Genomic DNA, 27,766 nt, shown 5'->3' with positions numbered 1-27,766 from the left:
TTTGTCAGTGTTGTCCCATGAAAAGATATACTTAAATATCTGCAGAAATGTGAGGGGTGTACTCACTTTTGTGATACACTGTACATTATAAATATACAGTATAAGTTTTACATTTTGACAACAAAAACAGAATTTAGCCTCCAGAAAAACAACACATTGTCCAAGACTTAAAAGGCGGACTGCAATCACAGCAGGATACGTTACAATCGGCCCTTTGAGGGCCACCATGATGCAGATGTGGCCCTCAGTGAGAATGAGTTCGATACCCCTGTTTTAGCATGACACTCATAGCTGCTAGTGCATCTAATCACCCACGAGAACAGGGGGCGACATGTTCACCCAAACCGCACAGCTACACAGAGGCGAAAGGAACCGGAAGAGACGCTCGCATTCAAATAATCACAACAGCCCGCTCGCTCCGTACTGCTGTCTGCAGAAATTATTGTTGAATGCATGAGAGAAAACTGCACATTTCTGCTCAGAAAAGGTAACTAAGTAAGTAGCTTTATTTTAAAAATATTGTGGTATTTAATAGTGAATTGCTAGCGGACCGTTTTCTTCGAAGAAAAGTTATATTAGTTCGCTACCGTTGAATAAGCTAGCCAGCATGCTAACTGCAGTTCTTTCATTAACTGAAACTACGGCCGTTATTTACTGGAGCTGGGTGAATAAGTCATGTATTATAAATATGTTAAGAATTAATGTTTTCGCTATTTATTAAGCCTTTTTATTATTTTTTTAATTTAATAAAGTAATTTAGCACCACAAAAAACTGGTATATAAAATACCGCGCGCAGTGTTTTCCACTACTGTATTTACACAGACGTGCATATATCGTATATCATATATTATATTATATATATATATATATATATATATATATATATATATATATATATATATATATATATATAATTATAATTTAAAAATTATATATATAACAATATTATTATATATAAATAATATATGTATAAATTTAAGGAATATCAACTAAACAAAAAAAATACATAAATATGTATTTATAAATAGTTTTGTTTTTGTTAATTTAATATATATTTATAAATGTATATTATATATATTATATATAAAAATATTATATATATTTATAAATGTAAGAAATATAAACTAAACAAAAAAAACTAAACAACAATAATACATAAATATGTATACATAAATTATGTTTTTTGTTTTTGTTAATTTACTGTGTGTGTGTGTGTATATATATATATATATATATATATATATATATATATATATATATACAGTGTATCACAAAAGTGAGTACACCCCTCACATTTCTGCAGATATTTAAGTATATCTTTTCATGGGACAACACTGACAAAATGACACTTTGACACAATGAAAAGTAGTCTGTGTGCAGCTTATATAACAGTGTAAATTTATTCTTCCCTCAGAATAACTCAATATACAGCCATTAATGTCTAAACCACCGGCAACAAAAGTGAGTACACCCCTAAGAGACTACACCCCTAAATGTCCAAATTGAGCACTGCTTGTCATTTTCCCTCCAAAATGTCATGTGACTCGTTAGTGTTACTAGGTCTCAGGTGTGCATAGGGAGCAGGTGTGTTCAATTTAGTAGTACAGCTCTCACACTCTCTCATACTGGTCACTGAAAGTTCCAACATGGCACCTCATGGCAAAGAACTCTCTGAGGATCTTAAAAGACGAATTGTTGCACTACATGAAGATGGCCAAGGCTACAAGAAGATTGCCAACACCCTGAAACTGAGCTGCAGCACAGTGGCCAAGATCATCCAGCGTTTTAAAAGAGCAGGGTCCACTCAGAACAGACCTCGCGTTGGTCGTCCAAAGAAGCTGAGTGCACGTGCTCAGCATCACATCCAACTGCTGTCTTTGAAAGATAGGTGCAGGAGTGCTGTCAGCATTGCTGCAGAGATTAAAAAGGTGGGGGGTCAGCCTGTCAGTGCTCAGACCATACGCCGCACACTACATCAAATTGGTCTGCATGGCTGTCACCCCAGAAGGAAGCCTTTTCTGAAGTCTCTACACAAGAAAGCCCGCAAACAGTTTGCTGAAGACATGTCAACAAAGGACATGGATTACTGGAACCATGTCCTATGGTCTGATGAGACCAAGATTAATTTGTTTGGTTCAGATGGTCTCAAGCATGAGTGGCGGCAATCAGGTGAGGAGTACAAAGATAAGTGTGTCATGCCTACAGTCAAGCATGGTGGTGGGAATGCCATGGTCTGGGGCTGCATGAGTGCAGCAGGTGTTGGGGAGTTACATTTCATTGAGGGACACATGAACTCCAATATGTACTGTGAAATACTGAAGCAGAGCATGATCCCCTCCCTCCGGAAACTGGGTCGCAGGGCAGTGTTCCAGCATGATAATGACCCCAAACACACCTCTAAGACGACCACTGCTTTATTGAAGAGGCTGAGGGTAAAGGTGATGGACTGGCCAAGCATGTCTCCAGACCTAAACCCAATAGAACATCTTTGGGGCATCCTCAAGCGGAAGGTGGAGGAGCGCAAAGTCTCGAATATCCGCCAGCTCCGTGATGTCGTCATGGAGGAGTGGAAAAGCATTCCAGTGGCAACCTGTGAAGCTCTGGTAAACTCCATGCCCAGGAGAGTTAAGGCAGTTCTGGGAAATAATGGTGGCCACACAAAATATTGACACTTCAGGAACTTTCACTAAGGGGTGTACTCACTTTTGTTGCCGGTGGTTTAGACATTAATGGCTGTATATTGAGTTATTTTGAGGGAAGAATAAATTTACACTGTTATATAAGCTGCACACAGACTACTTTTCATTGTGTCAAAGTGTCATTTTGTCAGTGTTGTCCCATGAAAAGATATACTTAAATATCTGCAGAAATGTGAGGGGTGTACTCACTTTTGTGATACACTGTGTATATATATAATGTACAAATTTGAGGAGTATCAAGTAAACCAGGGCGACACGGTGGCTAAGTGGGTAAGTTCCTCCCACAGTCCACAGACATGCATGTGAGGTGAATTGGAGACACTAAATTGTCCATGACTGTGTTCAATATAACCTTGTGAACTGATGAATCTTGTGTAATGAGTAACTACCGTTCCTGTCATGAATGTAACCAAAGTGTAAAAAACATGACATTAAAATCCTAATAAACAAACAATCAAGTAAACCAAAAAACTAAAATTTTAAATTTATATATAACATACTATTATTATATATAAATAATATATGTATACATTTAAGGAATATCAACTAAACCAAAAAACTAAACTATATGAACTGCTATTAGTTTTTTGGTGTTCTCTCTCTCTCTCTCTCTCTCTCTCTCTCTCTCTCTCTCTCTCTCTCTCTCTCTCTCTCTCTCTCTCTATGTATTTAAATTTAAGTAATATATAACAAAACCAAAATAACAGTTCGTATACGTATTTATGCATTATTTTTGTTGAGTTTATTTGGTTTAGTTAATATTCCTTAAATTTCTTAATATAGAAAATAATAAAATAAATGATTTCTATATAACATAATATATTATATATACTGTACGTATGTGTAAAGCAGTCGCAAACAGTGTGCGTGGTATTTTATATGCCATTTATATATATGTATATTTATATACACACACAGATAGATAGATAGATAGATAGATAGATAGATAGATAGATAGATAGATAGATAGATAGATTTTTTTCACACTTTTTTTTAAACTCTATTTCTCTAAGAACTCTAAGAATTTCAAAAACAAATTACATCACTTCTCTACATAATCACCTTTCGATGCATTATTCCCAGCGTCGTACCATCTTTTTTAATGCCATCAGCAAGAAATGTTTTCAGTTGAGCACGTAGCCACTAATGCACCACTTCCTTCACATAGTCACATGAAAATCTTCTTCCTCTTAAAGCTTCTTTGAGCGCCCAAAAAGGTGGAAATCAGATGGCGCAAAATCCGGACTATAAGCTCTCTCTCAGACACGACCAGTTACTACTCCTCCTACCCTCATCGTTTCCATTCAAAATATAAAATCAGTATTGCTCCCTCTCACCATAAAAGGTGTGCATGGTGATAAATATCGAAAAAGTCATCTTAATTTATTGATACTTACAAGCAATTTTAATAAGATACATTTTGACCATTATGTCCATGTGCTCTATTAGACTCAGTACTTTGTGAAACATTATTTGACTTCTTCTAAGCAATTTCACTAAGTTTCTGACACCTCTTGTGTCAAACCTTCACTTATTCTTTTCCTGCAAAAGGTTTGATGGCTTTTGTGCTACTTCTATAAAGAAATTCTATAAATAAAAAAGATTTACTGTGTGGTATAAATCTAGAGACTCAGAAGGTTACTTCAGATTATTACAGGACTGATTCCTTAACCAAGCTTTGATTGACCTGGAAAGTTTAAATTTACCACAGAAGGTAAATTTGCTTAGGTGGTGGTGGCGGTGGTGGGGCTTGTACCGGCAACCTGCTAATTACTAGTCCAGTACCTTAACCACTAATATACCTCTGCCCAGCGAATGCTATGTAAAACTCTCAATGTTAATTAACATGCATTAACTTTTCAATAAAGAATCTGTTTTTCTTGTACCATAGGCTAACAATAAAACATAAGTCAGAATGAAATAGTTTCTGTGGCAGCCTCATGGTTTGTAAACAAGTAAAAAAATTGCGGTGGGGGCATTTAGGATTTCTATATTTAGAAATTATTGTTAAATTCTTAATATGAGCTCTTTTTTGTTTACAGATCCTAACAGTTGGAAAAGGCGAGCCTGGGTGAAGGTCCCAGACCCTCAGTAAGCCTAAAATTACATCATGATGGAAGCCGAACAGAAGGACGATTCTGACAACACTCTGTCTAACAGAAATTCCAGTCCTGGCAAACGTGGCCGCGGTAGACCTCGCGGGTCTTTTAAGAAAAATGTCGTTTTTGTAAAAGAGGTTGACAATAATGTCAGAACATCGAAAAAAGTGGATTTCTTTTCACCTGAACTATTGATAAGACCGAAACACAGGAAGCGTGGCCGTCCTAAAAAGATAAGGATTCCGGGAAGGCCGAGGAAGATCCCCCTTACGCCAGAAGAAGAAGCAGAGAGAATGTCACGATTAGGAAGGAAACGAAAGCTCTCAAAGCCTCTTGGAAGACCACGCATCCATCCAGTCGTAATCAAGTCAAAGATGAAAAGGGGTAGAGGCAGACCACGCAAAACTGAATCCAGCGAAAGAGTTTCCACACACAACAGTTCAGATGACGATAAACCGACCAGCCTACAGAAGGCCACTAAGCCTGGTGAAGACGCGCCTCGAAAGAGAGGACGGCCGCATGGTTCGTTTAAGAAGAAGCGAGGAAGGCCTCAAGGTTTCAGTCCAGCAAAACGATTGATCGATGGGGTCCCTGTAAAAAGAGGACGACCCCCAGGATCCGGAGTCAAGCTACAACCCAGGCAGGATGCAAGCGAAACCCCTCGAAAAAGAGGAAGACCCCCAGGCTCTGGAAACAAGCTGAAGAGTTTACCCGAATTAGTAGACGGGACTCCTAGAAAGAGAGGACGCCCACCAGGATCTGGTAATAAGGTCAAGGTTGCAAAGCAGACAACAAACGGAGTTCCTAGAAAAAGAGGGCGTCCTCCAGGTTCCGGAATTAAAGTTCAAGTCAAATCACAGGACTCAAACGGAGCTCCTCGAAAAAGAGGCCGACCACCAGGATCAGCAAAAGCCAAGCCTGCTGAGAGCGTGAGTGAAATCGAACACGCCGAGCTCAGTAGCAGCAGCAGTGTCGTCTCCGTTAGCGCCCAGCCTCGCAAGAGGGGCCGTCCCAAAAAGGTCAGCCACCACAAAGCCTCGAAATCGGAAGAGGACAGTGAGGTGAACGATGCCCCCTCTCCTAAACGAGCCCGTAGCTCTTCTGCCTCGGAGACGGAAGCAGATGCCGAAGACCAAAACTCCAGCGAGAATGAAGCTGACCACGGCGAGGAGACTTTGGACGATGAGGAGGTGTTAGATGAGGGTGAGAAACATGGTAAACAAGCTTTAGTTAAGGATGTTCATGAGAGTAACAGCAGGAAGAATGCTTTCTCGAGGGTTGGAGGTAAATCCCAAAAAAAGAAGTAAAATATTGCTTGAGTCAGAGCACAGAATATTTTTGAACATGTTTTTAATCGAATTCTTACAAGTTGATTGCCATCTGCTTAAGGTTCTGTCACAAGTTAACAGCACAGTTATCCCCTGTACTTTTGTGTTGCTTTTTTTGTATTTTGTTTTTAATTGAATGACGTTTTCATTATTTGAATGTAAACCCTAAGTATGTGCAAATACAGATCCAGTCCCATTCTGAAATAAATGTAATAGTGGTAAACCTTAGGCACTTACCTGAGTACATACAGGCTGATTGCATGGATACTTTTAAGCTGTTTATTAAAATAAGCATTTTATTATTAAACCTTTTTTTTCAGTGAAGAAGACTTTTTGACACCTAATACAAGACTTCAGACACAATTCACTTGTTTTGTAACTTTTCAGCTGATAGGGCATATGAACAGCATGATCTAGATCTATAGGAGGTGATGTTCTTTATACACTAGTGTGAATTGATTAAAATAAAGTGAAACCTAAACGCTTAAAAAAAGGACGATTATTGCTTTATACCTGTTTTTAAAATTAAAAAAAGCATTTGGCCAAAAGATGTTACAGGTCCCATCACAATACAGCACTGCTGTGACTGTTATGCTACAATTTTAGCTTGTAATAATCGAATACCTTTAATTTGCTTACAATTAATACTCAGCTCCCACTTTGCTTGGATACATTTTGTGCAGTTCAGATTTAAAGTATCCAAAATAAGCTACTCAAATCTGACATTTAATGAATATGTACTATGGACTTAATAGTAGTACTAAAACGTTTGTGTTATCTCAACTCAGGTGTCGTCTGAACTTGACTCAACTGTATTTAAATCCTTTCAGTTTCTGTTTTCAGGTCTATTCTATAGGTAGCGCTGTCGCCTCACAGCAAGAAGGTCCGGGTCCTTTCTGTGTGGAGTTTGCATGTTCTCCCGTTGTCTGCGTGGGTTTCCTCCGGGAGCTCCGGTTTTCCTGCAAAGCATGCAAGCGAGGTGAATTGAAGATACAAAATTGTCAATATTTGTGTTCGGTATAACTTTGTGAACTGACGAATCTTGTGTAACGAATAACTACCGTTTCTGTGACGTTAAAATCCTAATAAACAAACAATAAACAGACTATTCTATAGGTTATAAGCATCCCGGATTTATTTAAATACGTTTAAATAGCTTTAGGCATGTCAGTGGATCTGATCAGGACATTCCAGCAGTCTTGAATCCTTGAGAGTTCTCAAAAGCAGTAGGTAATACAGCAAAAGCAGTAATACAAAAGCAGTAGGTTAAGAAATGTTCATAAATAATTGACAAACTGACAATTGGGCGTGAGCTGTCAAATTCAAATTGAGATCAAAACCACGACACGTTACCATTAAGGCAACAAAGCTGAGGGTGTACCGAAAACATGCCCACATGCATCTAAAGAGGATCTGATTTTGCTGGAGACTTAGATTTTGCCTTTTTAGCTTTATCTTGCTGGTGCTGATGTTAATCTTGGCTTATTTTGTTTGCATTGAAATTATCGTGGATATGTTGGTGCAACATCTACCAACGGGGATCTGTTGGTATTTCGACACAGTGTTAAGGTAGGACAGGATAATGTTAGCTAATGTTAATTCTGTACTGGAATAGCTGACGTTAGATTAGTCAACATTAGGTTAGCATTTCTAGATAGTCCCTTGACAAAAAGCTCAAAAGGGACTGCAGACGGTTGTTTTTTCGTATGTACGTTTTGAATATTATGTAGCTGTGGGCATTGCATTTACGTTTGATTTAACCTGACCTAGACTACAGTACGTCCATGTCTAACATTCATGTTTGTAAAAAGACAGACAGACAGACAAATCAACTTGGCAAAGCAGTTGTAGTTAATTGGTGTTTAAAGTGGCTTCCCTCTTCTCCTTTCTTTCTGATCTGCCATGTACAGTACAGTTAGAATTTTGTAGTGGCTTGCTTGTACTCAATTGTGTGTTTGTAAGGCTGATTCTGGTATACGAGTATTTCTCCTAAATATTGGTTTAACGTTTCCGTTTGTTAAAGGTAACACGGTAATTGTATGTAATATCGATCTATAAAATGCCTGTGATGTTGCATTTCATGATTGTGTGATTTCTGCATGAATTAACAACACTTGCCCTGATTTATGGTGTCCAAAATGAAAACGTTCCATGAACAGGATTTTACAGTGTATGTTTCCCCCCCCCCATGTGAATAGAAAACGTTTAGAGTTTGTTAAGAGTCTATTTTTTTACACCACCTCTTAGTTAGATTTTAGATATTTAATCGTTCTGGGCTACAATTCTTCACAAATCCCTCAGACAAGCCGACTACTGAAAATGCAAATCATCAAACGGTTATCAGCCATAACATTAAAACCACCTCCTTGTTTCTACACACACTGTCCATTTTATCAGCTCCACTTACCATATAGAAGCACTTTGTAGTTCTACAATTACTGACTGTAGTCCATCTAGTTCTCTGCATGCTTTTGTTAGCCTCCTTTCATGCTGTTCTTCAATGGTCAGGACCACTACAGAGCAGGTATTATTTAGGTGGTGGATCATTCTCAGCACTGCAGTGACACTGACATGGTGGTGGTGTGTTAGTGTGTGTTGTGCTCGTATGAGTGGATCAGACACAGCAGCGCAGCTGGAGTTTTTAAATACTGTGTCCACTCCTACTTAGTTCCACCTTGTAGATGTAAAGTCAGAGACGATCACTCATCTATTGCTGCTGTTTGAGTTGGTCATCTTTGAGATCTTCATCAGTCGTCACAGGACGCTGCCCACGGGGCGCTGTTGGCTGGATATTCTTGGTAGTGACGGTGAGGTGTTTAAAAACTGATCCACTCATACCAGCACAACACACACTAACACACCACCACCATGTCAGTGTCACTGCCGTGCTGAGAATGATCCACCACCTAAATAATACCTGCTATGTGGTGGTCCTGGGAGAGTCCTAATTATTGAAAAGCATGCAGAGACACAGATGGACTACAGTCAGTAATTGTAGAACTACAAAGTGCTCCTATATGGTAAGTGGAGCTGATAAAATGGACAGTGAGTGTAGAAACAAGAAATATCTGATAATTAGATAACACGGTCACAAAAATCAGCCGACGTTTAAAGAGAGAGTATTTCAAAGCTCTTCTTGTAATCAAAATGTCATTTTTACCTCTGTGTAGCTGTAAAACTTTAGCTTGTACCCACGAAATGTAATGTTTGCTGTAAAACTGTGGCTGGCATTTCAGTTAAAAAATCCCTACTGATATAGATACTGTCACAACTGTTTTCTTTTGTCTTTTTATACCTGCTTGTGGATTTAAAATGACTAAAGCAGCAAGGTTATTAAATTCTCTCTAGGTGTGGGGTTCTCCCTATACCTGAATTGTCTCTGTCATTTTAAATACTTATCAAAATTATTCAATACATTTAACAGATGGGAGACGGGGCCGGAAAACTCCGAGTTGCCCAACGGCTACTTGAGTGCTATAATCAAGACCTTGCCATACACAGATTGTTAAAGTGCAAACATGGAACAGCCTACATGTGTGAGATTTTTCAGTCTGCAACTAGTGATTGTTGGATATGCTATTGCTATGTTAGTTTAAGTACATGGTTGTAAAGTTGTTTTGCTCTTTCCTTTTTTTAAATCGAAGCAGTGAATGTGTACGTCCCTGGTAGAAACCATATACAGTCCGCTCCAAAAGTATTGGACGTAATGTAACACCAGTCAGTCACCCTTAAATGGACGAAAGCGAAGTGAAAGCTAAATCTCAATTACTCAATTATCATCGAGTAACCTGATTACTGATGAATTGGCCTCGTCGTTTCAATACTTCTGGAGCCGGCTGTATATAAACTACCTGTTTTCCACCTTTGATTACTGACCTGCTCTTTTTTGCTTAGTGTAGATGTATTAATATACAGGAAGTACTTAGACTCGTCTTCCGCTGTAGCATATTGACCTTTTAATGTTCGGATTAGGCATAATTCTGTATGCATAATCATTAGATGCTATTTGATGTGAGTACTTGTGTATCTGTTTCGACCTTAATAAAATGCTATGTTCAACCATGTTCTCTTCTTTGACTCTTCTCTGTAATGGGAACTGGGGGGGGGGTGGAATTTAATTCCTGTTGTTTCTAGAATATTCTAAGACATTTAACCCTCCCCCCCTGGCTAAGTGGGTAGCACTGTCGCCTCACAGCAAGAAGGTCCTGGATTCGATCCCCAGGTGGGGGCGGTCTGGGTCCTTTCTGTGTGGAGTTTGCATGTTCTCCCCGTGTCTGCGTGGGTTTTCTCCGGGTGCTCCGGTTTCCTCCCACAGTCCAAAGACATGCAAGTGAGGTGAATTGGAGATACTAAATTGTCCATGACTGTGTTTAATGTAACCTTGTGAACTGATGAACCTTGTGTAATGAGTGACTACCGTTCCTGTCATGAATGTAACCTAAAGTGTAAAACATGACGTTAAAATCCTAATAAACAAACCCTCCCCCCACTTCCCTTGTGTACACTGTGTATTATGTATGTATTGACTTGGTCTGTTAATATACCTGAGAAAATCTGATAACATACAATTACAATACACAGTACAGTATACACTGACCAGGAATAGCATTATGACCACTCAAGGGTGAAGTGAATAACACTGATTATCTCATCACGGCACCTGTAAATGGGTGGGATATACAGGGTGTCCCAAAATGAACTGACATTTTAAATTTGCCGCCATTTTTTCACAGCAAAACCAGAGTTAGAGGTTTTTAATTGCTGTCATTAGTAAACGTTGAGGTTAAATCATGAAAAGGTACACAATCGAACAACGCGTAGAAATTCACTTTAAAATGGTGATGTGAATTGGCCGCCAAGATCATGTGACTTGACGCCGTTAGACTTCTTTCTTTGGGGTTATCTTAAGGATAAAGTGTACACCAGCAAACCACAATCCATTGAGGACCTCAAAGAAGAAATTTGACACAACATTGCTGAAATTTCTCAGCAATTATGTCAACGTGTCATGGAAAATTTCATCAAAACACTGAACATGTGCTGCCACGGTCGAGGTGGTGTTGTTTCATACGTAAACTCCATGTCTTCACTTTCAAATAAAGCAAAAACATTATTAATGTTCAAATAAAAAATGTGTTTATTAAAAAATTAAAATGTCAGTTCATTTTGGGACACCCTGTATTAAGCAGCATGTGAACATTTCATCCTCAAAGTTGATGTGTTAGAAGCAGGAAAAATGGACGAGCGTAAGGATTTGAGTGAGTCAAAGGGCCAAATTGTGATGGCTAGACGACTGGGTCAGAGCATCTCCATACCTGCAGCTCTTGTGGGGTGTTCCCGGTGTGCAGTGGTCAGTATATATCAAAAGTGGTCCAGTGAAGGAACAGTGGGCGGCCGAGGCTCATCGATGCACGTGGGGAGCGAAGGCTGGCCCGTGTGGTCCGATCCAACAGACGAGCTACTGTAGCTCAAATTGCTGAAGAAGTTAATGCTGGTTCTGATAGAAAGGTGTCAGAATACACAGTGCATCACAGGTTGTTGCGTATGGGGCTGCAAAGGGGTCCAATAAGCTTGTGGTCAAATGTTCACATACTTCTGTCTTTACCACACCCTCTCTAATTAGCAGGCTGGATTGTTTAAGCTACACCCATTGCTAACAGGTGCAGCACATTAAGCAAACAGCCATGCTGATTTCACAGTGAGGTACGAGGCAGCAGTACAAGTAATACGTACTAAAGATCTCAGTAACTTTTCACATGATGCTGTTTGCTGCGGATAAGTTTGGTCTATGACTTGCCGGTTGATTTGCCAGCAAGTTTAGGATGAATTGGAATAACCTGTGAACCAGGCTGGCAACATATATTGAAACATGCAACACAAACCAGGTACAACAATCTAAACTCTCACATATTCGGCTGCACACGTCAAACACCGCAATCGCCTCACAGCAAGAAGGTCCTGGGTTCGATCCCCAGGTGGGGCGGTCCGGGTCCTTTCTGTGTGGAGTTTGCATGTTCTCCCCATGTGTGCGTGGGTTTCCTCCGGGTGCTCCGGTTTCCTCCCACAGTCCAAAAACATGCAGTCAGGTTAATTAGAGACACTGAATTGCCCTGTAGGTGAATGGGTGTGTGTATGTGTGTGTGTCTGCCCTGCGATGGACTGGCGCCCCATCCAGGGTGTTACTGTGTGCCTTGCGCCTATTGAAAAGCTGGCATAGGCTCCAGCACCCTTCCCCCCGCGACCCTAACTGGATAAGCGGTTAAGACAGTGAGTGAGTGAGTGTTTTAACTACACCCAATGCTAACAGGTATACAGTTTTATTGTTCTACTACTCCATTGGTCAGGCATAGCCAATCATGTCTGTATGTAGATGCACGCCTGCAGATAGCACTACTGAGGATTCAAACCCTGGACACCAGTGATAGCGGGCTAGCACAGTTTACCAAGCTAAGTGAATAAGCAAACACCACGGCTTTAATCATATAAAGTCATTTATATGCTTCTAAATTTGTGGCAAGGGGAATGTTCAGCTTAAGTGTTCTCCAGTGCACATAGTGGCCCATTAAGACATGGATGGTTTAATGGGTTTGGTGCACAGAGCCCGAACATTCATCATGAATAATATTCATTCATCCAACATCCTGACAAATGCTTCTGAATGGGCACAAATTCCCACAAAATTGGGGAGGGATTTGTAACAGAATGTTGAACAAGCACATGATCAGATGTCCTTATACTCTGGTCATATAGTGTGTGTGTGAATCTTTTTAGTCATGCTTATACTAAATTAATACTATATTAATTAGAAGTCTTTAAAAGAAATGATCATTGTAGGCTTGCTTGTCTAATCATCTGTGGGTAGCATGGCATAGGCGCTACCTTCATCCTGGTCAGGATCACAGTAGTTCCAGTGCAAGACAGGGACACATCATGTACAGGTAGTCTATTAATTGCAGGAAAACTCACAGGGCAGAAGTCAATGCACCTTTGGGAGTTTTAAGGCAACCCAATATGCTAGAGAAAACCAATATGGGCACAAGGAGAAGATCCAAAATTCCTCTGACAGAAGTTAACAGCTCTGACAAAAGTCATTGTCCTATAAATTGTCTGGAAATGCTAACCAGGTGGATAATTAGGACCACTGCAGTAACACTGACATGGTGGTGGTGTGTTAGTGTGTGTTGTGCTGGTACGAGTGGACAAAACTCAGCAATGCTGATGGAGTTTTTAAAAACCTCACTGTCACGGCTGGACTGAGAATAGTCCACCAACCAAAAATATCCAGCCAACAGCGCCCCATGGGCAGCGTCCTGTGACCACTGATGAAGGTCTAGAAAATGACCGACTCAAACAGCAGCAATAGATGAGCGATCGTCTCTGACTTTACATCCACAAGGTGGACCAACTAGGTAGGCGTGTCTAATAGAGTGGACAGTGAGTGGACACGGTATTTAAAAACTCCAGCAGCGCTGCTGTGTCTGATCCACTCATACCAGCACAACACACACTAACACACCACCACCATGTCAGTGTCACTGCAGTGCTGAGAATGATCCACCACCTTAATAATACCTGTTCTGTGGTGGTCCTGACCATTGAAGAACAGGGTGAAAGCAGGCAAAAAAGTATGTAGAGAAATATATGGACAACAGTCAGTAATTGTAGAACTACAAAGTGCTTCTATATGGTAAGTGGAGCTGATAAAATGGACAGTGAGTGTAGAAACAAGGAGGTGGTTGTAATGTTATGGCTGATCGGTATCAGGGTGGCATGGTGGTTTGCACTGTTGCCTTCCGGCAAAAAGGTCCTGGGTTCGATTCTCAGGTTGTGTATCCTTTCTGTGTGGAGTTTGCATGGTTTCCCCGTGTCTGTGTGGGTTTCCTCCGGGAGCTCCGGTTTCCTCACACAGTCCAAAGACATGTAGGTTAGATAAACTGGAGTCACAAAATCGCCTTTGAGGAGGTTGTGTAGCCTAACTTAAGTGCTTTATCCTGCTCAGGGTTGCAGCAGGTTTGGTTACACCGTGAAACACCACTGTAAGGATGGACAAAACCCCACCTTCCTCAGACACAGCCATCATGTCTGTGTAGACATCCAGTCGGCCAATAGCACTGCACAAATAGCGTAATCAGCTTTATTTGAATTTAAATGAAAAAAGAAACCAGACTTTATTCAGACGTTGGCACAGGTGGCAAACATATTTTAATACTTTACTAGAATCAGCATTTGATGGGCAAACTGACATGCTGTTAAATATGAAACGATGCACACGAACCAGCTGTCTGTCATGAGATGTTTTAATATTATGAAAATACATAAGCTTGCATAGAATTTGCCCCTGCAAAAGTGCCGAATGAAGGATGCTGCATGACATTCCTGGAGAAATATAGCATAAATCTAGCTGACTAACATTCTTTAAGAAGGTTGCAAGAAGGTTATAATACTGGGTGCAAGAAACATCGGTTAGCAATATACATCTGCGAATATCTTCTGCGGCGGATAGGATCAGCAATACATATAACGGCATATTTACAGAACGTACAATTAAAGTATCTACTTAGACTAATAGTTTAGCGGCATTAAACAAACTGGAACTAGCGTGAGAATGCATGGAACATTTTCAAACTGTAATCCTCAAGTCGCCCTTACTTTATAACATTCATATCTACACATTCTCTATTTATCCTAGCAACACTGCTTAAAAATCTATTCTTTTTATTATGATAAGGGAATAAACATACTTATCTGTATTTTACTGTACAGCTCACTGTTCTCGACTTTGCATAGTTCACTTATCAGGACCGACTTTCAGAAAATAAACTGCATCCAATCTTTCTCCTATCTACATTAACTATGCACTGAGAACGTTTTCCTCCAAAAGCTTTGGGAATACCGTCACCTCCAAAACGAGGCCAAACATGGAATAGGAAAACACATGTAGGTATTAATGTGAGATTATATTGAGAGAAGACAAGTTCTTAATTTCATCATTCTTTTAAATGCTACAAACTACTAAACGCAATTAAATTCTGACACAATAAATGCATTCCAGTATTTAATTAAGTAGTAATACTCATTTTTTTCTTTTTTTTTTACAAGCCTGGATTACACTTAAACTCATATAACAGATCAACCCTTCAGTTACCTTTTTTTATTTTCTCGGCAAGGATGTGACTGACATTTCTTGAAAGAGTGATGATGAAGCACAAAGAGAGAATGAGAACGCAATAACAAATAAGCCACAGAGGTCGTGTAGCATAAAGATGGAAGCACGGAGGAGGCACTGCACAGACGGCTACAAACGTGCTGTAGTTGGCAAAAATGCATTGGTTAGGAGGAAGGGGTGAGGTATGAGGTGTGGTGGAAGTCACACGAGTCATCTGCTTTCCTGGCAGAATGGTACGCGCTGGTACGCAGCAGCCAGATCAGTGGTAGAAGTACACTGGAAGAAAAAGAAGGAGAATACATCAATTAAAAAACATTAATCAAACGAATATAAATGAAATACAGCTTAGTGGTTAGGTTTGTTTTAGCCCAAAATAGCTTCACATGCCAGAAAGCTCCGCCTGGACCCGAGCATAGCAGGTCACCCTTTTAGCCCCCATGAACGTAATGGGGATTTTAAACACTTGAAACATTCAAAAAAAAAAATTCAATTGTGACAAGCATTAATAAAACAAACTGCTTGTTTTTAGCATTAAAAAACGCTTCCTCTCTATTGATGTTAACCTCCACCCTGGTTGAGGAGAGCTGAGACTGACACGCCCCCTCCGACACGTGTGTAGTACCCGACTGCATCTTTTCACCTGCACAAGGCGAGTTCATATGCGGATCAGCTTTGTGTACGGGGAGCCACACCCTGATCAACGTATTATCCCTCGACTCTGTGCAGGCGCCATCAATCAGCCAGCAGGGGTTCGTGATCGCATCAGTCATGAGGCCCCGTCCGGCACCTTCCCCCTTCAAAAACAGCCAACGTTGTTCGTGTAGGCGAACCAACGAAATGTCAGCTCTGGTGTGCTAGTGTGTTTTACCGCTGTGCCACCTGAGCGCCCGGATTCAATCAAAATTAAAGTCTTATGAAATGTTACTTGAGGCTTTGTACATCTGGATCCTGATGTTTTTTGCTCATTCCTTTTGGCAAAATTGCTTAAGCTTTGTCATATTTGATGAATACTCCTGGTGAACTACAGTCTTACAAACTAGTAACAAATATTCTTAATTGAACTTAGACTTGGTCATTATAACACATTGTGGTTCTTGGTTTAGAATCAGTCCAGTGTAGCATTGGCAGACCCCAAATGCCATTTCATTTTTTGCCTTTACACCGTTTACTAAATCCCACATTTGTGCGGTGTGGAATATGAAGACCAATAGTTTTTGTACCAAAAACAATTGTGAGATCACGCTCTATCGTTTTACTAGAAAACCTAGCTCACATCTGACATGTAAACTAATTCCAAAAGTGTACAGAGTGGTTGGGATTGGTGCTCTGTCCGAAACCAAACTTGTCTTTATGTACCTCACTTTTGTGCACAGGGGCAGGGTCCTGCTTGAACAAAACAGGGCTCCTTCCCGAACAGTTGCAATAAGTGTGGCTGTATAACATCTATTATAAAATGGATAGTTCCGGTCCTAAAATCTGATTGGCTGAGCCGCGTTCGAAGCCGTTGTAAAATCCCTGATAAACGCACACCTAGGACCACCTCACATCATTCCATATTAATACGCCACTGAAAAGAAAACGTTAATGTTATGTTCGCCCTCATGTTGCCTAGCAACACTGTTAATCGAACTACCTGGCGTCGAGGAAGAATGCTTTATTGTAAGTTTAAACACAATAAATACATTTATGAATTAAACATTGTTGTATTTATTGTATTTTATGTTGACCACCGTTTTATAAAAGCAAGAAGCCACTCGAGACCGTGCGTTACTGCTATGATTTTATCACGGGGAAAGAAGTTTTAGGCCAAAAACGTCATCCCCGTGCTAAAATCACAGTAACGCACGGCCTCTCGTGGCTTATTGCTTTAGTGTAACTTGATTTGACATCAGCAAAAAATTTTTTTGGTTGAGTGCGTAGTCACTGATGCACTGCTGCTTTCACATCATCATCACATGAAAATCTTCCTTTCCTTGAAGCTTCTTTGAATGTCCAAAAAGATGGAAATCAGATGGCGCTAAATCCGGATTATAAGCTCTCTCTTAGTCTTTCAGACACGATCGATTACTACTCCTCCCGTCCTCACTGTTTCCAATGAAAATATAAAAGTGCAGAAACTTTTTGAAGATCCTTAGTTTTAGTTTAGATTTAAGATAAATTCTACTTATTCGTATTACGTTTGCCTTAAAACTTAAATTGAGTTAGTCTGGTGCTACATCAAAGTAACATGGCCATATGGATCTGGTGCATCAAATTTACATTAACAAGGACCAGGCACTGCAGAAGGCTATGCACCTGGTTTGATAATTCACTGGATTTTCCAGTGAAGTCAATGGCACACACAAAAATAACAAATATCATTCAAAAACATGTTCTTTACTTTTACTAGCAAATTTGTCACAAGCAGCATTTGAAGAGATATGCAACCTTTAAAGCAGGGGTTCTTAACCTGTAGCCAGTGGGCCATTTTCGGCAGACAGAACATAGAGGTGCGGCTCACACTGCTATACTGTAGTCTTACTGTTCCTTACATTAATACATTATTGCATGCGTGTGGCCTTTTAGACTGGCTGTTCGCCACTGCTGCAGATTGTTGTGGTGAAATGATCATTCTGGAGCAGTGCATAGATATGGGTGTTTACTCACTGAATGCAGCGCCGACCAGAAGGACCCCCATAATTCCCATAATGATCATCATCTGAGGAAAAGAGAATAAAAATATTTACATAATTTACCTTCAGTTTACAGTTGGACTGCCAATACACAGGTGGTTTACAGCGTTAATGAATGGCTGATTTAATGACGTAAATAAATCATACATTGAAAAACAAATCATTAGTGCTATATAATTATTTACAGTGTGTCCCAATTATTGACGGGTCTGCATTCAACAACCTGTTTTGGATCACTGTCTTGCTGAAACCGGTTTCGTTTAAAGTCATATAGCACTTTGTGTCATCATGATGCCATGTATTCTAAAAGAAAGTTGCTATGGCGTTTGGAGTTAAAGCATCACATATCCTCAGGGGCGTAACTACCATGGCAAATGGGGGCCCTCCACGACATGAACTAACCCCCCCCCCCATGTCTGCACTCGCCAGGTCGTTATTAATATATTACAATATTTTTGTTAAGTAAAATATATATGAAATTTGTTGGGGGGGGGCAATCTTTTTGTACTGGGGCCCATGAGCGCCTAGTTACGCCACTGCAAATCCTCCACTATATTTAGCAGGATTGTTTTTCATTTTCAGTTTCATTAACTGCTATATCCTGGTCATCGACGCAGCGTATCCGGTTCCATTGAGAGGGACAGGGTGCCAATCCAATGCAGGGCTTCAACCATCCCCTTTCCCTTAGACACAGCTGGATCATGTCTGTGTAGATGCTCAGCTGGCCGGATTGTAGCGTTGATAGGCTAGTGTAATAGACTGCTGCACTACTCGAGAGCCAGTGAGAATTACATTTTTTTCTAACGATGCCAGGCTGCTCCTGTTAGGGGTCACCAAAGTGGATAATGAAACCATGTGTGCCCACCACATTTGTGAGCCCAGCCGGGGATTCAAACCCTGGAACACTAAGATTAACTGTTTTTTTTTTAATGCATTTTTCTCCCAATTTTTTTGGCTTCCTTTCTACTGGTGCTCACCCCCGCCCCTGATTGAGGAGAGCAAACTGACACACGCCCCCCTCCGACACGTGAGCAGTAGCCGAATGCATCTTTTCATTTGCCAATCAGCCTTGTGCACGGGGAGCCACACCCTGATCAGCATTATTCCTCTACTCTGTGCAGACGCCATCAGTTAGCCAGCAGAGGTCGTAATTGCACCAGTTATGGGTTCCCTATCCGGCTCCCTCCTGGATGAACAGCAGCCAAATGTTGTTCATATAGCCGCCCAGCCCAGCCGGATGGCAGTGCTGAGATTCGATACAATGTATTCGAAATCTCAGCTCTGGTGTGCTAGCGTATTATACCAGTGTGCCACCTGAGTGGCAGATTTACTCCTTTTAATCTCATCTGATCATAATACACAGTTCCAATGAAGCTCCAGTAGCGTCCAGCAAATTCTGGGCATTTATGTCTTTCAAACAGTTTTTGGAAATTGTAATTGTAAATCACTTAGGATTTCTCCAGTCGTATTCCTTAGAGATAATTTTGCCTCTTTTACAAGCGTCCTCACTGTGTGTAGAGGCGAAATAAACCTGTATCGTCTTTTAGGGCAGATTAATTGTGGCTCTGGTGGATATGGGCATTTATTTGTGTAGCTATTGTAATAACTGTTGCCTGATTTCTGAAGATCAAACACAGTTTGTGTATTTTCTATAGTTTTTTAATTGAATACAATTTTACATTACTTAAATTATATAAAACATTGATTAATTTATTAATTAATACTAAAATCCTGTCTCTGTGTTAGCTCATCTGGTCTTATATCACTTATTTCTTTGTTTTCGCAGAAGTGGTCTGTTACATCACAAGCTACAGCTGGATTTTCATCCTGTTTTGCTGTAATCCAGATTGAGGTTAGACCCACAATCATCCTGCCTTTATCCTGGGTTATGACTGAATGTGAGGTTGGTCAGCCATCTGGGCAAAGCTGCAGTGGGGGATGGAAAGACACGAGCAGTAGAGAAAGAGAGAGAGAGAGACGGAGAGAGGTAGGTTTTAAATTTATGCTAAGTGTTGTATTGACTGAGCTGGACAAAGGAATAAAATTGTAATATCCAGAGTGAACTGGCTGAATGGAGCTCAGCCAGATAGACCATCACTGCCTGTGTGCACAGTGACTCATGATGGCTGCAATGTCAGAGACTGCTCAGTCTTAGCGAATTTTCATGAGAACTTACGACTTATTTATATATTTAAAGTAGATATATTCATTTATATTTGTCACTCTTCCACCAGCCCGGTGATTTATAGGGTTATTTTGAAATGTACAGAGAGTCAGCGATGTCTTGTAGAGCGGCGCCAACGGCAAAAACCCTCAGTTCTATTAATGAAACGACTTGATGACGCAGGCAGAAAAAGAAGAGATTGCTTGTGTGCACAAAAAAGTCCCTGAATGATGGATACCGGTCTTTTCCGAAGGGAGACATTTGAAGATCTTATTTGAGATCTTATTAAACTAGATATGCACTCGTATTTCTAGTTTAATGTCTCTATTGTGCATTAGCCGATTAATTGGACAGTTCTTTTGGAACACCTAATATTTATCTATATGATATCTTAAATTATATAGGACGACATGCATTTTCTCCCAGTCTAGTCAAATTAAATGACCAAGGTGTATCTCCTCCACTGCTGCTGACCCCCACCCTGCCGAGAAGGGCTGTACCTAACACACGCCCTCAGACACATGTCTTTGTAGCAGTTCGGGGCAGGTTAACACAGGGCACAGTATTGCATCTCTGTGCAGGCACCACTGACTAGCTAGCAAAGGCCTCAATCGCATCAGGAATCGGGAATCCCTTCAGTTCGTCGTGTAGGTGCAGGACGGCTGGTCGCAGTTTGAGATCTCAGCAGTGGCGGGCTAGCTTGTTTTACTGCTGTGCTGCCCTCTTTGTGTCGTCCTAATTAAATTAATCCAACAGTCCTTTAGGCCACCCAAGCAGGATGGCTTTCCTATGAGTCTGGTTTATTTAAAGCTTTCTTCAATATAAAATTGAGGGACATTGACCTTGCCATAGGCTTACTCATAAAGGGTATTACTGTGTGACTATGTCCATTTGTAAAAAGTGCTATACAAAGATAATCAGACTTTACTTGACAAATTTTAACTAGCACAGTCAAAAAGTCACCCAGTCACAAAAGTACCTGTTCTACAGAAATCTTAAGCACTTGCTAAGCCTAAAAATACCATACATGAGTACAGTGATACACTTTACACACCTTTGCATTCTTCCACCAGTACTTGTTCTTTAGCTTAGCTGCACTGCTCTCGAACTGTGAAGCTCCAGCTTGCAGCGCGTCAGCACGGTCGTCGAGCTCTGACAGCTTCTGATCCCTCTCCAGGACTTTGTCAACATTCACTCGCATGATATCCACCACCTGGAGGGGTTATTAAAGGCAGGCTCATTAATGACATACTTATCCAAACTTCAGATTACGTGTGACATAAATAAGCTGCATTTTAAGTAGAAGCATGGTAAAGATTGTATAAAGACAGCATTAGGTTAAAATTTTCATTTTTTATGTAAAACGTGAAGGATGGCACGGTGGCTCGGTGGGTAGCACTGTCGCCACACAGCAAGAAGGCCCTGGGTTCGATCCCAGGCGGGGCGGCCCGGGTCCTTTCTGTGCTGAGTTTGCATGTTCTCCCCATGTCTGCGTGAGTTTCCTCCGGGAGCTCCGGTTTCCTCCCACAGTCCAAAAACATGCAGTCAGGTTAATTGGAGACACTGAATTGCCCTATAGGTGAATGGGTGTGTGTATGTGTGTGTGTGTGTGTGTATGTGTGTCTGCCCTGTGATGGACTGGCACCCCGTCCAGGGTGTTACTGTGTGCCTTGCGCCCATTGAAAAGCTGGAATAGCCCCCCCCCCCACACACACACACACCCCACACAGTGAGTGAGTGTAAAACGTGATCGAATGATAATACCTCTTTATAGAAATTAATCAAACCATACAAATCGGCAAAAAGACAATCAGGTCTATATTTTACTATCTGCAAATGTTCGACTATTTTTAATATAATAACAGTGGTAAGTCACGCTAGCACACTAATGCTGGGATCCAAGGTTTGAATCACAAATAGTGGAGCTATCGGCCGGTCGGGCATGTACATAGACGTGATTGGCTGTGTCTGGGTGGGTTCCCTTTATGTATCAGTACTATGCAGAGAGAGAACAGTCATTGACTCGACTCCCATGAATCAATCTTGAGCATATTTATTATTAATATTATTAAGTGCAGTCAAGTACTATGAAGTATTGTAAAAGTAAAACTAATGTCATGCCTATTAGTTCCCTTACACCTTAGGGAAACCAGCACCACAGTATGAATACCACTGATCTAGAGTCAAGGACAATTCCTGAGTAGATGGGGGATGGGGTGGTGTTAGTGGCATCTTTAATGCTTCAGCTTCTTGCTGTTTTGCTGTGCTTGTTACAATTATAGAAACGACTTCTGCATTGTTTATCCAACAGACTGATTGGAGTGGTGACAAAATTAACAGTAAATAAAAATCAATCTGCCTTTGTTTACAAGTAAAGTGCATTTCATTTGACTGTGTTGTGGCATAGCCACAAAAACAAGGCCAGATGGTTAATATTGTGCTATTTGGCTGTTTGATGCAGGTCTGATATAAATAGATCAATAATTGCACTGGGGTACAGATAATAGCAGATGCTGTGGCTACAATCTGCTGACTTATTTCTGTTATGAATTATAGTAAGTCCCTGTTTAATCCTTGTACACAGATTATCTTAAACAGTCGGTTTATGTATGGGATCACATATCTGTCAAAATGCTTTGTCATCATAACTACTACTACAAAGGTGCAGCTACCAAACATTTTTACTTCACCAACCTCATCCACTTGGGCCTGTGTTTGTTGGAGGCGGCGGTTGCTGGAGGTGTTTGGGGGTGGTCCTCCTGGTCCTCCCTCCCCCTCTGGGGCTCCGGCAGCAGCATCTGGGGCAGACCTGTAAAGAGGTCAGGTGATGTGAACTAAATACAAATGATTGATTACGTTCCTAAGTGCACAGCTGACTCTCTGGATTGGTCGTCATGTTTTAATGAATTATTTAGAATGTTTGCTGTCTAATGACCACAACAGATTTGATCAAGACAACTAAAGATTACAAAATGAAAATAATGATTAAAAAAAAAAAATACTTCATTAAAAAATACAAGTTTTAAATGCAGACATCCCAAGTCTCTCGGAAGTTCCGGGAGTCTCCCGCATATACATAGCGGCTCCCTGATGCCCACAAGTCAGATAAAATCTCCCGGAATCTACGTAGAATGAGCGGCCAAGAGCGACACAAACGCGCACGCATATTAAATCCGTTATCTGATATACAATCTAGCGCACTGTGTAGGGAACATAAATCAATTGTCTAATATACTGTCTACTGCACTATGTAGGGAACATAAAGCCGTTATCTGATATACAATCTAGCGCACTGTGTAGGGAACATAAATCAATTGTCTAATATACTGTCTACTGCACTATGTAGGGAACATAAAGCCGTTATCTGATATACAATCTAGCGCACTGTGTAGGGAACATAAATCAATTGTCTAATATACTGTCTACTGCACTATGTAGGGAACATAAAGCCGTTATCTGATATACAATCTAGCGCACTGTGTAGGGAACATAAATCAATTGTCTAATATACTGTCTAGTGCACTATGTAGGGAACATAAATCCATTATCTGATATACAATCTAGCGCACTATGTAGGGAACATAATTAATTATGTAGTACACTATCTAGTGCACTGAGTAAGGAACACAAATCATCATCTAGTTATACTTTCTAGTGCACTATGTAGTGAACATGAACGCGTTATCTAATTCACTATCTAGTGCACTACGTAGGGAACATAAATTCATATCTAAAACACTATCTAGTGCACTATGTAGTACACATTAATGTGTTTGTGACGTGAACAGTTAGCTTAGTAGCTCAGTTAGCAGCTCCTAAAAGTTCTGTTATCACCCATATCCTTTGGTGTGTGCGAGAGGTTTTTTAGCTTTTGGGTTTGTTTTTTTTGGGCTTGGGGGGTCGAGGTCCGGGTCCGGGGGTACCTCCCTGAAATGAGTTTTTGCAACTTGGGATGTCTGTAAATGGGTAATCAGCTTGTCATACTAGTTGGTTGGAATGACAAGAATAGATAAGATGGGGTTACGTTAATTTAATGTATTACTTAAGCAGTGGCGGCTGCTGGTCTTTCAAAGAGGGGAAGCTCATTGTCGAACTAACGAAACGATATTAAACTCGAACAAGGAAATGTTGAAATTATGTTAAACTGAAACAAATACTATGAGTGTGTTTTATTTACACAATGAACAGTGGAAATGGTCAAGTAATTTCACCAAGCAAATACCAAGAAATGGGTTGCAGTTTGTCTTTCGACTTCACTCGCAAAATCCGTGATGGGACTGAAGCTCCCAGTGATTAAGTGACGTGTAGATCTCAAAATAGCTGTCGATCAAAACGGGATTTGGTTTATTCCACCAGGGTGTCACATGCTTACACATTCACACCTCACTGTCATGTTTCTAGAGTTGGGAAGTATCATTATGAACACTAGGAGAACATACCAAATTCCATAGTAATTGGAATTATTAGGCCAAATATTAATGTAACAAATTTAAATGGTGCTTGATACAAAGTGCGTAGCAACATCAGTTGTGGAAACCTAGGTCCAATTCTCGCCTTTCGATCACTGTCTCCAAGTTTTTGTGTCCATTGAGGTTTCTTCTGGGTACTCTAGTTTCTTTTCACCTTTCAAAAACATGCAACATGGACTGGCCACTGTCAAGTGCCCCTAGAAGTGAGTGACTGAGTGAGTAAGTAAGTGAACGGATAATTTAGTGGTGCCCTTTGATGGCCTGGTGCCCAGTGTTTCCGGGTAGTGTCTGATTCACTGTGGCTGTAAACAGGATAAACAGTTTGTGACAATTAATGAATAGACAAACATGATAACTTATTTTAAAGGGACGATTGTATTGCAACTGGATTTACTTTGTGCACATGCCAGAACAGGAATCGCTTAAATCATGGTTTAAAAACGCTTGGCACATAGAATTGATTTTATATACGTTAGCTATGGGTGTGGCTGAAACACCTGAACTCAATTAGGAGAGGTGTCCACATACTTTTGAGCATATACAGTATAGAGTATATCTAACAAACCATGTGATAAATTTGCTGCTAATTTCACAATGTGAATATATGACCAAAAGAATGTGGACACCTGAGCATGCACTGTTTGCAGATAAAACAGCCTCCTTCTCATGGCAGGGCTGTATTCCAAATTTGAAATGTTTCTGTGGGTGCGTATTCAGACCAACGCGACAATCCACGCCGATGTTCCAATTCATCCCAAAGATGGATCTCGGAGCTCAGGGCAGGCCGATTCAAACCAAACTTGATGAGCCATTTCATGGGCCTCACTTTGTGCACATGCCAGAACAGGAATCGCCTTTTTAAAACGCTTGGCACATAGAACTGATTTTATATAGGTTAGCTATGGGTGTGGCTGAAACACCTGAACTCAATTAGGAGAGGTGTCCACATACTTTTGAGCATATACAGTATGAAGGTTATGGCACAACATTGCTGTCGTATCTAACAAACCATGTGATAAATTTGCTGCAAATTTCACAATGTATGACCAAAAGAATGTGGACACCTGAGCATGCACATTAATATGGAGCTTCCCCCTCCCTGTTTTCAGCTAAAACTGTCTCTTTTCTCTGTTTCTGTGGATCCACGTCGATGTTCCAATTCATCCCAAAGATGGATCTCAGAGCTCAGGGCAGGCCGATTCAAACCAAACTTGATGAGCCATTTCATGGGCCTCACTTTGTGCACATGCCAGAACAAAAAAAAGTGCCTTTTTTTAAATGCTTGGCACATAGAATTGATTACATATAGGTTAGTCATGGGTGCGGGTATGGGATTAATGTAGTATTTAGCAAACCATGAGATGGCTTTGCTGCTAATTTCACAATGTAAATATATATCCAAAAGAATGTGGACACCTGAGCATGCACATTAATATGGAGCTTTCCTCCTGTTTGCAGATAAAATGACCTCCTTCTCATGGCAGGGCTGTATTCAAAATTTTGAAATGTTTCTGTGGGTGCCTATTCAGCCCAAAGCAACAATCCACGCTGATGTTCCAATTCATCTCAAAGATGGATCTTAGCACCCAGACTTGATGAAGCATTTCATGGGCCTCACTTTGTACACATGCCAGAACAGGAATCGCCTTTTTAAAACGCTTGGCACATAGAACTGATTTTATATAGGTTAGCTATGGGTGTGGCTGAAACACCTGAACTCAATTAGGAGAGGTGTCCACATACTTTTGAGCATATACAGTATGAAGGTTATGGCACAACATTGCTGTCGTATCTAACAAACCATGTGATAAATTTGCTGATAATTTCACAATGTGAATATATGACCAAAAGAATGTGGACACCTGAGCATGCACATTAATATGGAGCTTCCCCCTCCCTGTTTGCAGCTAAAACTGTCTCTAATGTACACAGGGTGTACACACGATTTTACAATGTTTCTGTGGATCCACGTCGATGTTCCAATTCATCCCAAAGATGGATCTCAGAGCTCAGGGCAGGCCGATTCAAACCAAACTTGATGAAGCATTTCACTTTGTGCACATGCCAGAACAGGGAATCACCTTTTCAAGATGCTTGGCACATAGAATTGATTACATATAGGTTAGCTATGGGTGTGGATGAAACACCTGAACTCAGTTAAGAGAAGTGTCCACATACTTTTGACCACATCAGTCACAACCAACGCCGTTCTCCTCTACCTTATAATAAACGCGCTTCAGTCAATATGTGAAACTGACAGTAAACACGGTTTCTGTCATGATTAACGTGCGCATTCGTTTTACCAATGTTCACATTATGCTGACAGATACAAAATAAAACCACAAGCTACAAAATAACATTATTTTACAATATGAAAGACTTCATAATTTATAATTTGCACCTTGTATTATCATAGCAGCTAGCGGTTGAATATGCTGTCAACTGCGGAACTCACAGGCGTCTAACGCTGCGGCTAACTCGTGAAAGGAATTCGAAAATAAGAGGAAAAAAACACATTTTCTCCACAAATTAAGTCGAAAAGAAATAAACCACGTCGTGTATATTAAAAAAGCGAACTATGTTAGGTGTGAACGGTAGAATATTGCGCATACTTACATTTCGACGGTTGGAGCGACGAGAAAAGCCGAAGTCGTGAGAGACTGCTGTTCGTGTGTTCGTGTGTGCGCGTGAGGGAGAAAGAAGCAGAGAGGCAGATTATCGTCCTGTCACAACAGTATTAGCATCTCAATGAATTAAAACGCGAAGAAAAACAGTTTAAACCCAACAAATTCGCTCAAAACAGCTAAAAAACAATTCAATACTCTGGTTGAAAATGAAATATGTCGTGTAATGTGTAAATGTATTAAATATAAATGCGTCATTACGGAAGAATTGTACCGCAGAAAGAGCTTCTGTCCTGCGGTGCTGCTTTAGCCTTTTAGCTTCGTTGACAATTTTACCTCAGCTGGTCTTCGTGTTTTCAGGTACTGTAATAAAAGCAGCTTTTTGAATAAAATATAAATGGTGTTCGAGTGAAAGCGTAAACACTGTTTTAATCCGACATGGGACTGACCAAAATATCAACGCGAAGGCGTCTCTCTCTCTCTCTCTCTCTCTCTCTCAGTAAGTGGCTGATTCACGGGACAGCACTACAGCACTGCGCAAAAA

At 40.5% G+C, this 27,766-nt stretch overlaps 2 protein-coding genes across 14 annotated transcripts; one reads left to right on the top strand and one right to left on the bottom strand.

Moving 5' to 3' along the window:
- The first annotated feature begins 223 nt into the window (after positions 1-223).
- On the top strand, positions 224-10,617 carry si:ch211-288g17.3 (RNA polymerase-associated protein CTR9 homolog). Of its 8 annotated transcripts, XR_010014964.1 has the most exons (4): positions 224-487; positions 4,743-6,083; positions 6,971-7,106; positions 9,552-10,617. XR_010014964.1 is itself a non-coding variant. In XM_063010952.1 (3 exons), exons 2-3 carry the CDS (start codon positions 4,811-4,813, stop codon positions 6,985-6,987), a joined length of 1,209 nt encoding a protein of 402 aa, XP_062867022.1. In that variant the 5' UTR covers positions 224-487; positions 4,743-4,810; the 3' UTR covers positions 6,988-7,059. The 8 variants fall into 8 exon arrangements, 7 of the variants coding, with proteins under 7 accessions (XP_062867022.1, XP_062867020.1, XP_062867021.1 ...); XM_063010952.1 differs by lacking the exon at positions 9,552-10,617 and having other exon boundaries at positions 4,743-6,002; positions 6,971-7,059; XM_063010950.1 differs by lacking the exon at positions 9,552-10,617 and having other exon boundaries at positions 4,743-6,014; positions 6,971-7,053.
- Positions 10,618-14,310: 3,693 nt separating this feature from the next.
- vamp1a (vesicle associated membrane protein 1a) lies at positions 14,311-27,766 on the bottom strand. Of its 6 annotated transcripts, XM_063010956.1 has the most exons (9): positions 27,672-27,766; positions 27,484-27,585; positions 27,215-27,261; positions 22,824-22,938; positions 21,184-21,342; positions 17,940-17,991; positions 15,273-15,569; positions 14,869-15,026; positions 14,311-14,503 (listed from the first exon to the last, which is right to left on the bottom strand). In XM_063010956.1, coding segments are annotated over exons 3-7 (345 nt in total). In that variant the 5' UTR covers positions 27,217-27,261; positions 27,484-27,585; positions 27,672-27,766; the 3' UTR covers positions 14,311-14,503; positions 14,869-15,026; positions 15,273-15,552. The 6 variants fall into 6 exon arrangements, with proteins under 6 accessions (XP_062867026.1, XP_062867024.1, XP_062867027.1 ...); XM_063010954.1 differs by having other exon boundaries at positions 14,869-15,569; XM_063010957.1 differs by having other exon boundaries at positions 14,869-15,569; positions 27,215-27,258.

The sequence above is a fragment of the Trichomycterus rosablanca genome, chromosome 2, assembly GCF_030014385.1.
Source record: "Trichomycterus rosablanca isolate fTriRos1 chromosome 2, fTriRos1.hap1, whole genome shotgun sequence".
NCBI classification, from domain to species: Eukaryota; Metazoa; Chordata; class Actinopteri; order Siluriformes; family Trichomycteridae; genus Trichomycterus; species Trichomycterus rosablanca.
Note: the sequence above shows the minus strand (reverse complement) of the source record. Positions and strands in the feature narration are given on the sequence as shown.

Bases quoted from the DNA above. Each gene is read 5' to 3' on its own strand.
- si:ch211-288g17.3 (XM_063010947.1), top strand. From the start codon at position 4,811: ATGATGGAAGCCGAACAGAAGGACGATTCTGACAACACTCTGTCTAAC.
- vamp1a (XM_063010954.1), bottom strand. The intron at 21,343-22,823 runs GTTGGTGAAGTA...TAACCCCTCCAG, and splicing joins CACAGGCCCAAGTGGATGAG to GTGGTGGATATCATGCGAGT. The intron at 17,992-21,183 runs GTGTGTAAAGTG...TCTTTTCCTCAG, and splicing joins ACTGGTGGAAGAATGCAAAG to ATGATGATCATTATGGGAAT.